The 12,029-nt window shown below is 39.0% G+C and overlaps 1 protein-coding gene across 3 annotated transcripts in view; it reads right to left on the bottom strand.

The window, feature by feature from the left end:
* Positions 1–12,029, bottom strand: part of LOC124721467 (WD and tetratricopeptide repeats protein 1-like) — a 207,539-nt gene that overhangs the window by 80,183 nt on the left and 115,327 nt on the right. For all 3 annotated transcript variants that reach the window (XM_047246458.1, XM_047246460.1, XM_047246459.1), the window contains exon 10: positions 10,541–10,668. In XM_047246458.1, the coding sequence (XP_047102414.1) occupies positions 10,541–10,668 (128 nt within the window). The remainder of the gene's footprint in view (positions 1–10,540; positions 10,669–12,029) is intronic.

The raw sequence follows: 12,029 nt of genomic DNA, 5'->3' as shown, positions 1-12,029 counted from the left end.
AGACTAATCAAGTAATCAGTATATGAATACGTTTTCATTACAAAAAATTGTTCTATACTTTGGGGAGGCAATATAAGGCCAGCTACTCATCAAATCATGAAAACCAAACACAAGCTCCACAAGATTAGGGTCTTATTAACTTGCTTACAATACCACACACTGGATATGGCCCTCCTCAAATACTGACTTAACACACATGTTGTTAATGCACAGGCATTGTTGTACTGGTTAATATCTATCCTATTTTTTTCGTGATGGACATTCTAACAAGATGATCCCATCTCACTTCCCACCTCAGAATGATTCTGTCGCCGTCACTGTACATTTTGTGTTAGGATCATGAAGACAAGATAAGAGAAATTAGGGCTTCTATAGAGGAATACAGACTCATTTTTCACTTTGCTCCATTTGCAAATGAAACAGGAGAGGAAATGACTAGTATTGGTGCAAGATACCCTCACCATACACCATATAGTGGCTTGCGGAGTATGAATGCAGATGCAGATATGCAATCCTAGTTACTCACAAATGCCCCAATATGTGTGTGTGTTTCTCATGGATTCCACTCTACATGGGCACATTTTCACCTCTATATGAGGCCTTTTCAACATTATCAAGTGGATAATGTTACATACTTTATTTTCTCCAATTTAGCGTGCTTCATGACCCCCTGTTCCAAGAAAACTGAAGACGTGGAGAGGATTGACTCACTTTGTCAACAATATAATATTGCATGTATTCCATCCTACTGCAAAAGGTCAGCCAATCCTCTTCACATATGTTCTCAGTTTTCTTGGGGAAATGGTTCTTGAGACACAGAGAATCGGACAGAATAAAGCATGTAGTATTATCTACTTGATATTGTTGAAAAGGACTAATATAGATGTGAAGATGTGCTCATTTGGAAAGAAATCTCTGGGGATCAAACCAGTCTCTGAGTATTTATGTGGAACTAACACTGCATATGGGAAGTGGAATGAGATTGTGGATTTTCTTATCAGCATACCCACCAAAACTACTACCTACATGTGTTAATGATATCCTGTTTATATCCTGAGCTGAATCTTCCAAGTCAAGCCATTGTAATACATTCCATTATTATGACATATCCTACATCATTATCAGATAATGCCTGGATGAATAAATAATAATCATTTTAAAAGAATGCTGTTAGACAGCCAACATCTATGGTTTCCATTCATCTTTGTTAACCCAAGCATAAAAACTGATAACCTCTACTGTGGTCTCCAAATCATTATGCAGTACAGAAACAATATTACAATACTTGGTACTGAGTTGTACACTGTGTGTGCTTCTTGATTGGTCAATCAAACATACAAAAATATTTTGGCGGAGGGTAGTGGGGAGGAGGGGCCAGGAGGGGAGTGGGAGGGAGAACCCAAAATATTAAGAAACAATTTTTTATCAGGTGAGAAAAGCAAAGAAAAATATATTCTGAAAGATTTGTTCAACTTGCTGAGGAAAGAAACAATTTACTGTTTGGCTTAGACAGAGGATATCATCAGTATTTTGTAACCATCTGAGGATTTCTGAGCTGGAAATAAAAGTGATTTCTTTGTGTCTCCAATATGCTCCCTGACCTCCTCCAGACCTGGGAATGAGTTAAATTTTCTCAGTCACATTATTGTTAAGAGAGCTGACTGTGTCTTTTGAAAGACCATGTGACACATTTAGCCTTACAGGATGAGGTTACAATAGAACTGAATCGCTTCAAGGAGTTAAACAGTTCAAATGGCCTAACCTAAGGACATCACACACATCCATGCCCGATGCAGGATTCGAACATGCGACTATAGTGGTCACGCGGTTCCAGACTGTAGCGCCTAGAACTGCTTGGCCACCCCAGCCAGCTTTGAGGAGTAGAAAATGCTATCTTTATGAGGACTTAAAAAACACAGCAAATAATCAGTCAATCGTGGATTCATACCCCTTCTGGGTCCTGATGAATTATTTTCAAAATTGACGGTTGTTAGTATTCATATAAGATCAGTCTTTGAGAAGCTTATTTTCAACTTCTGTTGAACAAAGCTTCCAAAGTCATTCTGGTATTAAATACTCATTTTGGGCCCTATTAACACAACAGGTCATCTCTTGGCATTGATAGTGCACCAGTAATTGTTCTGAGATTTAATCCCAACATTCCACAATGCATCAATTATCTGAATGATATTGTAGTGACAGGAACAACTCCATGGCCAAGTTGGGCATTTTCTCTGCCCGAGGACTAGGATTTTGTGTTGTCATCATTTCATCATCATGCATGAAAGTGGCTAGACTGGACTGTGTCAAAATTGGGACTTTGTACAGGCACTGATGACTGCACAGTTGAGTGCCCCACAAACCAAACATCACCACAGAAAGAACTCATAAGACGCATATGTCTCACGTCCAGCAAGTATTTTCAGTCTTTTTGAAAGCTGGGTTATAATGTACCTCGTCAAAATGCTCATTTTTAAGTGTTCTGTTAAGTACATAAAATATAATCATACCCTTGAAGGCCTTACACCATTGTCAGAGAATTTGGAAGCCATTTGCCATATTCCAATACCAAAGAATGTAAAGGACCTTTTTTATATGCAAGGTTACGTACTATGCCTGATTCATTCAGTAGGTATAAGAGTTTCCCATTTCTACAAGATACGTCACAGATGTTAAGGATCCCCTCTTGGGACAGGTTTATCAGTTCGTACAAACCAGGTGGCTGCAGGCCTTTCCTTTGGCAGTCTCTTTAGAACTTCATTGTTTCTTTTCACAATGTCATGCCCTCCATCATTTTACAGGTGTCCTATTATTGAATCAAAATGACAGTCACTATCGAGCAGTGATTTCAGAGATTCTGCACTCTCATATAGCATATTTATCCGATTATAAGACAAGGTTTTTCCAAGATTCGTCATTTGGAAAATACAGCATCATCTTATATTCACAGAGTATGCAATTGCTGATGAGGTCAACATTTTTACATTCTTTAACAGATTAATATGGGGACTCTCTTACATTAACAGATGAAGCTCTGGCTATAGAGGTTCATTCAATCCTGAAGGATAGGGCACAGCAAAGAATGCTTGCACTTAAATGTGCTCGAGATTTCCATACACGCTGAACTGCTTGATAAAATGTCGACCTTGCTTGACCAGTCATGTGAAATTTGACTCAAGGCACCAGCGCGAGGGATACGTGAGATGCTATATATTAGCCACTATAAGAATCTCATGCTCTGCTTAAAAATTGATAGTTCTGTGTAACACTGGAAGAAAGAACATTAAATTCTCTCAACTTACATACTTTTGTTGTATTTGAACAGGTCTCTAATGAAAGTTCGCATACATATGGATACCCATATACATACATTTATGTCCCTTTTTAAGTCAGCTTAACATACATGGCGAAGATCTTGATTCTGAACCCAAGTCAGTATTTTATTTGTTTACGAGAAACTGTAATGATTTTCCACTTGAGTTGTAAATGAGAAGTTTGGTCACTGTCCACATATTAGAATACTGTGGGAAAATGTTACCAGCATTTAATTAGCTTTGGAGAAAGTTGAGGACATTCAGATGAAATGAGAAAGAAAATTAATGTAGAATTAAATGTCTAACAATCTAAATAAATCACATTAAACTGATTGCAATTATTATCGGAAGAATAAATTACAGCAGAAAGACCTGTTTTGGAGATAGTATCAACAGACGTAAGTACATCACAGGTTCAAGAGTTGGACTGAGTTGTGATTGCAGTCTTTTATTTACAGATTAGTTGCTGCTGTTATATATATAATTTGCACCCTGGAAGATATTACTGCTCAAGTTACTGCTCAAGAACAGCACTACGGAATTTTGGATGGGGCACAGTGAAACAAGCTTGGCTGTGAGCGGGCAGAAATTACATCTTGTTGACAACCATGGGAATGTATACTGCATACTTTGGCTTTTTATGAACATCTACTATGTTTAAACTGCAGTTTGTCTGAATCCACTTGCATTTGGAATCGAACTGGCTTTAAAATTGAACAAATACTCAACAATAGCATACATTTCTGCAGAATATCCTTAAAGTCTAGGTTGGGGCCAGTGGCATACTTAGATGTTTTGTGCAGCCATGTTGTCGACACTCACTGTGAGGTATGAGGGGAACAATTGGGAGTGTGTCAGCTGCTCGTTCCAGAAGTGAAATTCACTGTTTTCAGGAGGAGGAGGGGTGAGGGGGGGGCTGTGTTCTCAGATCCTATTGGACTTGCAACCTCAGAAATTGCAACATATTCAGAAGAAACAACCAAATTTTTGTGACAATGATGATGACAAAAAATAGTGATACAACATGATACCACGAATGACTGTCTAAGTAAACAAAAAAAAGGCACTGTAGATAAAAATTAGTGCAAACGGTTTCTTTTTGTTTATTTTATTTCTCTTTGTATTATCAAAATGCAGACAATAAACAACTGGCATAAGATTAGAATAAGTGCATGTTAACTATTTAAGTAGAGAAAGTTTGCAATTTTGATTAATCAGAATATGTTAAAAAATAAATTTTTCTGAAGGAGCCTCTTACAAAAAGGGAGCTCTTTTATATTCAGGGTTGTCTTATAATTGGGTAAATATGGTATTGTGACTACTTCATCAGTCCCAATGGGCCATCTTCAGAATGAAGAACTGGTCCAGCAACCTGTGTATTCACCATGGGTCAACCTGGATATTGCATTCGGGCCTCAACAATGCCAAGCTTGTCAGAACAGCAACTTGTACCATATTAGTTGTAACCTACACCAACCCAGTCATAAGTTTGGGTGCATGTGGACTTTGTAGGTCCATACCATGGGGTCATGTGGCTGATTTTAATAGAGGCTTATTCTCATTTCTCATACATCATCAAAATTCATCATCCACGACATAAAATACCGTTACTGTCCTTGTCTCCATTTTTTCTACTGAAGTAGCCCCATCAACTCTGGATAGTGATAATGGACCCCAGTTTACTTCTGTTAGTTTTCAACAATTTTTCACCTGCATCAACCATATTAGTGCATTTTCTGTTCACACTGCCTCAACTGTCATGGCCAAATGTTCCCATTTAAAAAACAGATGGAAGAACTATTAACATCCAAGCCTATCAATTCAGCACTGCTTTCCTTTTTAACCTCTTACTATGTGATGCTGATCCACAATTGAGACCTGTATGCACGCCCTCATCGATCCTCATTACATCCGTTGCAGCCTCCATTGGAAGAAGAAGAAATTACAATTTTAAGGTGGGTGACCCCATCTGGGAGTGTATGATTCAACATATATCTGGCTGGGTATGGGGACCCCACAGCCAACGGACGCCACCAGCTGGTCCTGGTAGCCACAACTCAAGGGATCCTTCACCAGCAAAGGAACCAGCTCCATTTGCGCCATCTGGGGGCAATGACACAATGGTCAAGGCACTGCACCTTACCCACCCTCAGGACCAACGGCAGTTTATTTATTTTGGGGAGGGGGTGTCTGGGTCAAGGATGACATCTCAGGTGGTGGGCACCTTTCTCCAGCCACTGTCCATCACCTTTATGGATCTGAACCCAGATGATAAACAAGAGGGCTTTCAGTCTGTGCCAGGTCTGATGTAAGACCCATAGACCTGCACCTCCAACATATCCAGGAGCAGCTCTTCTCCACTGACAGCATCTGAAGTCACATCCCCAGGCTTGGCAACAGAATACTCCCACATCACCTTCCACTGTACCGGCCAGGATGCTTCTGACCTTATCAGCTAACTCAAGGGGGGAGCGATCCTGTAATCCCATCAGTCATATTGACGGCTCACTCACTATAATTATATACACATCTGGTAAGGCACCTAGGCACGACACAGAATGATACATCTGCCAGCGCCAGCCAGGTCGCGTGAGAAACACACCTGCGGCAGGTGAAGGGCTGCCACATCTAACTTGGCAACCAGGCAATGATTACAAGCTCTCCAGTGTATGTATTGACAATGACCCTACACTACATGGTTTCTTCATGGACTGTGATTTGGACTTTGTTGTTATCTACCAACAGTGTTTGGCTGGCACATGGATTAGCCTGTCTGTTTAATGCAGGACTGTCTTTGCTTCCTGTTCAACTGATCCTTGGTTTTCAATGAACAAACTGATGTTATATGGGTGCACCAAGAGAATGGTTCATATTTGAGTGTTTCCTAGTTGAACCTACAGTGATCTCCTGCACTCAAATGTGAATTATTCAGCTAACATTCAGAGTACCGTGTTGAACATGTGGTATCCACCTCCAGAAGTCTTTTGTTTTGTGTATTTCCAGATGAGTCAGGAACTATTACTTCCTGTGATTTTATTTTAAATCTGTTGCACTTAACAAAATCTGTGTTGCTGAAGAAACAGACTTACAACAATATGTTTGTAGTGTTAATTGAACCCATCCTTTTGCTCTTTCCTCTTCTCCTTCCCTCACTATTTCCTTTTCATGTACCCCACTGATCACTTTCCCGTCATCTCCCAATAAGTCATCTTACAACTTCTACATATTCTTCTGCACCTCAAACTTTGTTCATTAATACATCATCCTTCCTGTTTAACACATTCTATACATTGTACCATGTATCAGAATCAAACATGCATTCTTCATATATGAAACCAGTGTACCCCTTTCCACAAGTGTACTCCACTTAGGGATAACTGGGTGCATATGACCCCAGTTGTTTTTGTGCCCTAAAACAAAATAAAACTTTGGGATGAACCTTTTTGGGTGCAAAAGTGTTGTATAAATAGGTACAGAAAGTTCTGGCAGAATGCAAATAATTTAAGAGTGAAGGTAACAACTCAACAAATAGTTGAATCACAAACAAGCACGTTAAAAAGGATGAAATCTTCGTGTACAGCTACATTGTGCCAGGTGATTACACAACGCCAATATAGCAGACATCCTTACGGAAGCAAATATCTCACCAAATCTGAGACATAATAATATGTGCTGCTTCCAAAGTAGTGATAGTAATTTCAGTCCCTCAAACTGGCACGACTAGTAAGTAAAGGGGGGATGAATACTGTGTAATAAAATTTAAATATTTAAGTGTCAAAGACCTAAAAACGATTGTTCCACAGAAAACTTCCACGAAAGTTTTTCTTTATAATGAGATCTTGGCTGATTAAGTTAATGGCATAAAGGAACACATACTTTTACAGTTGAAAGGTCCTTAATGCATTACCTCTTATCATGAAAAATGTAACATCCATCAATAAGAAATTGCCTAAATACACAGCAATATATCAACTCCGCCAGTAACGCAAATCATTGAAAGAAAGCAGGAACTGACACGAGTGAAGAGATCTTATCCTCTGTCCGATTTACCAAAACTGCTCTGAAGAGTACCATTACTCATTAAAGCAGTTACTGGGCACCTGAAACATTTGCCTGAAATTCTCCTTATGGTCTCTCGTACGACTGACGGCTTAGCTGAATAATTAACAGAGTTAAGGAATTACTACCATTATCTCTTTTTGCTCTCTTCTATGGTGGAATTACCCTTTCATTACATGAAAAGCTGCAAGATTTCCAACTGATTATCTACACTTCAAGTTCTGCAGAGCCAACTGCTTGTTCCTGTTTGCAGAGTGGCACACACTGCTCCACCAGACACCAGGTTGACTTCTACACTGTCCTAAAGACTTTGGTGTGCATCATTTTATCCTTAGGTACTACCAGTTTCACAGCACTTACAGTTGCATCTTCTTGTGCAAACTGAAGTCAAGTCATGATATACGTAACATATTACAAGATGACCCAGCGTTCATAGTTAGTCCCATGGAATAGTTATCTGCAAAAAATTCATATGTCCTAAAAGAAATAAGATATGGTCAGGCTGTGCCACACTATGTAAGGACTTATCTCATTGCACTGCCGTTCTGCAAGAGGCTGCTGCACAGGCAACTGCATTGAACAGAGCTACTGAGCCATGCTGCACTATGGACATCACCGATATGCACAGAACTGTGCTACTGTTTTCCAGAGCATCATTAACATAGAAACAACGTGTGGCACTGAAGTGGGTATAACAAAAAATAAAGTGAAAGGAGTTGCTTCAACTTCTATTCTTGATGGCCCTTGTGTATTTGTTGGTTGTAATTTTAATTTTAGTACTGTCAATAATGATACCTTCAGTCATTGTAATGGTTGGTTTACTATTGCCACTGTAAGAAGTGGTAGTAGTGGTCCTGCCACTGTTGGGTTGGAGAGCTTGGATTCACATAATGTGATTCCTTACTGTCATGTCATATTGGTGAGGTAGCTAATAAGGATTTTGTAAGGGATATGTCCTCAAAGAAACAAGACATGATGCAGCTTTCTTTACAATATCTTTGTTTCTTTTAGGACATCTGCCTTGTTTCTGGATATCTATTCCATGGGACTGACTGTGGATGCTGGGTCTTCCTGTAATATGTTACACAAATCATGACTTGACTCCAATTTGCACCTGAAGATGCAGATTTAAGTGCTGTGAAATAAAGGAATTTTGCAGCTGAAGTGGTTTTATTCTCAACATTGTGGATCATGCTGCTGACATGAACAAACAATTCCTGGATGCTGCCTATACATTCTAACACAGCCAGCTGACTATTCAGCATCCAGCTTGCCTTGCTGAGCACTCATCTTGGCAGTTTGCTTAACAGCACTACTCTGTTGGTAGATGTATCTAGACTGGAAGGCGGTCACTGGAATGTAGATCAACAGCAGTGTGTGTGAGAATGGAGAACATAACAAAATATTTGTTTTGGAGAAGAACTATCTAGCTTTGCAGAGGCATGTGCTCTGTCCCATATTCAGAAGACACCAATCTTGATTCACATTTCACAGAAGAATTTATCACAAGAGCATATTAGTTCATCAACAGTAAATAAGTTAGAACTCCATGAGAAAGATTGGTTCTACAAGCAGGATCAGTTCCTCATTTATATACCAGTTTACGGAAACATCAGTTCCAAATACGACACAAAAGAAAATCACTGGTAAGACTTTTTGCAAAGGAGAAGATGTGGCAGAGAAGACGGTAACTCAGAAGAAGAATCTACCATGTCTGCCAGTATTTCTTCTGCCTGAGAAAATGCAGGAAATGAATCATTACCAGACACGGTAATAGTTCCATTAAAAACAACATTGAAGGAAGGAAAGGAATTCAGCAATCACTCACAAATTCAAATTTTATTTTTATTGCACATCTAGATTTCAGCTATTGAATAGCCAATTTGTGAATAGAGTGTTTATGTTGAGTTAATGTGGACTTGTAAAGCTTGTCACAACACATGATACTATGACTTTAAGACTTACATGGCCAGATTACAACTGGCGTGTTAGAATCTGGCCATGTACATCTTAAAAGTCACGTAGCATCTTGTACCTTCACAATCATGACAAGTCTGTATGACCCAATTTAAATGCACTGAAGACAGCTACCCAATAGCTGAACTCTAGATCTGCAATAAAAATACACATTGGATTTGCAACTAATTGCTGAATTCATTTTCCATTTTTGAAATATACTACACTCACTGCGAGCAACTGTTCCGATGCAATCAAATTTGGTTATAACATTGAAGGGGATGAAACTATAAGTAGTGCAATCACAATAAATACCAAAATCAATCTATTGTGAAAGCAGATCCCATATGAAAAGTGAAAAATTCTTTAGGGAAATAAAAGCTATAGGATTGGAAGGTATTGGCTCAATGGAATCATTCACAATTGATATCATCAACTTAGTGGACATCGATAAGTATTCTTTTACTAATGGTGCTTTGTATAAAAACTCAGACAAACATGAAATGTTAATGAAATCTAGAAACATTCTTGCCTAGAAAAGTAATGCCTCTGCTTTTAAAACATCTTTACAATCCATAAGAATAACTGTTGAATGTAACCTGTGTTATCTAGATCCTCCCCCCAACACCAGCTTCTCTGAATTATGAAGATGGGAGATGTCCTTGCAACGCATCCTTCAATGCCGTAATCCTCCCAACCTTGATATCTGCTAGCTCCTGCCTCACACCCACCTCCCCTTCCATTATGTGACCTTAACTTCACTTTGCCTGCACTCCCACAATCTTTTCCATAGTCTCCCTCCATCCTCTGATTTATCTTCATCTCCCAATCTGTTTCTCTACACCATCACGCACTACATTCAACTTTCCCAGCCTGCAGCCAGATCATCGAGGTCACCAATGGGACAAACCTGCTGCCTCTCCCTCCCAGCTGTCAGACGCCACTCCCCAACCCTTTCTCCTACTGTCCACTTCACACAACACAACCCATCACCCCAGCTAATCTGCAGCGCTGGCATAATGCAGCCAGCTGGGCCAAGGTAGCCATACAGGAGGGTTTATGTGCCAACTGACAACTCAGTGCCTCCAGTATTTGAGTTGTTACTTTTATTCCTTAAACTATTTATATTCCACAAAGGAATTGCAATTACCATAATTCTCATTATTAGTTTTGCATCACAACAACATAGAATAATACAAAGAGAGACTTACCAGTCTCTCCTCATATAGGCAGCTGCCCTGTTCCCATATAAGAATGCATATTCAGGGCACTGACTGATGGCCTCATTGTACATACTGATTGCCTGAGTGTACTGCTTTGCATCGTAAGCCCCATTTGCCTAGAAAATAAAAATGAGAAATCAATGATTTTTACAACTGATCCACATCCGAACACTTGTAAACAATTCATATTCTTCATAAATATGCCAAATTACTTGAACACAGTCGTTACACTCAGTGTACAAAGAATGTGTGGAAAATGGTTTTGTTTCATTTTGTTTATATTTTCTTACAGTTTATGAAATGCATGATTTTATTAAATGTGAATGCACAGTAGTTCCCTAAACAATTTTCCTTAAGAAAAAGAGTATGTCTATGTCCAATATTATAACAACAGAAACACTGTCATACAAATTACTGTTCACTCTTAGGATCACTATCTGTATGAAAATTTCAGAAGACTACAAATGATTACATTACCAACAAAACTTTATTTGTTTGGTTATCATTTGTTATATGCCAAAATATCTGAGCATTTGAGATGGTGTACTGAATATTTCACAATAGTATGATCACTTCATACACCTTATTAAAGATGTTTCCCTTGGTGACAATAATTATCACAACAAAGCCAATCTTTTGGGATACTTTTATGTCAAATAAGCCATGAGTAACCTGTGTAAGGCTGACAGAAACAAAAAACCTGAATATTGAATCAGTTTTCCTCAAGAGAATTGACAACATGTGAGGTCCAGGTAAACGGAAGAGCAATGAAACATGGGGCGTTACCAAAGGCCACAACAAGTGACATGGGAACTGCTTGTTATGATCTACAGTAATAGAAAAAATGCATGAACGTATTAAAACACTATTCTAGATGAGACCACCTGATGTAATCATGCTCTCTGATTAGAGAATCTAAGCAATTTTTACTAACTTGTAATGTAAGTTGACTTTTAGTAACAGCTCAACTTTGCTTTACCTTACCACGGCAGTACATTCATTCTGGATACAAAACCAGACTTCGAACACTCCAGTATTATATCAAAATACAAAAAAGTAAGCACTTGGTGTGTCAAAGTGTCCATGAAATTTAGGGTTTGTAGATAGCTTACAGCAAAATGGCGCAGGCGACAACTGCTTGGTTGAGGGAATCCAGAGTCCCCACAAAGAGTGTGCGGCTCTGCATGTTTTGTCCGCAATGGGTAACATCAGTTACAAGGCAGATTTGACAGAACAGAGAACAAGAGTATAAATCTTTACATTCAGTGGCAAACATCTCAATCTACACGAGATTCCCGTTAGAATGGTAGCCAAAGGAAGATGATGATTAACTGGAATCACCACCTTTTTTTCTGCCTAGGGGCTAAAAACTGCTTTCCTGTTGGAACTGCTACAGGACATGAACACAGCTCAGGGAACCTTCACTAAAGCTGTGTGGAGAAGTTGAAAAATCTTGCAGGCAGACCTATGCTGTATA

Source organism: Schistocerca piceifrons, chromosome X (assembly GCF_021461385.2).
Source record: "Schistocerca piceifrons isolate TAMUIC-IGC-003096 chromosome X, iqSchPice1.1, whole genome shotgun sequence".
Classification (NCBI taxonomy): Eukaryota; Metazoa; Arthropoda; class Insecta; order Orthoptera; family Acrididae; genus Schistocerca; species Schistocerca piceifrons.
The sequence above is the reverse complement of the archived record's forward strand: the minus strand, read 5'-3'. Positions and strand labels throughout refer to the sequence as shown.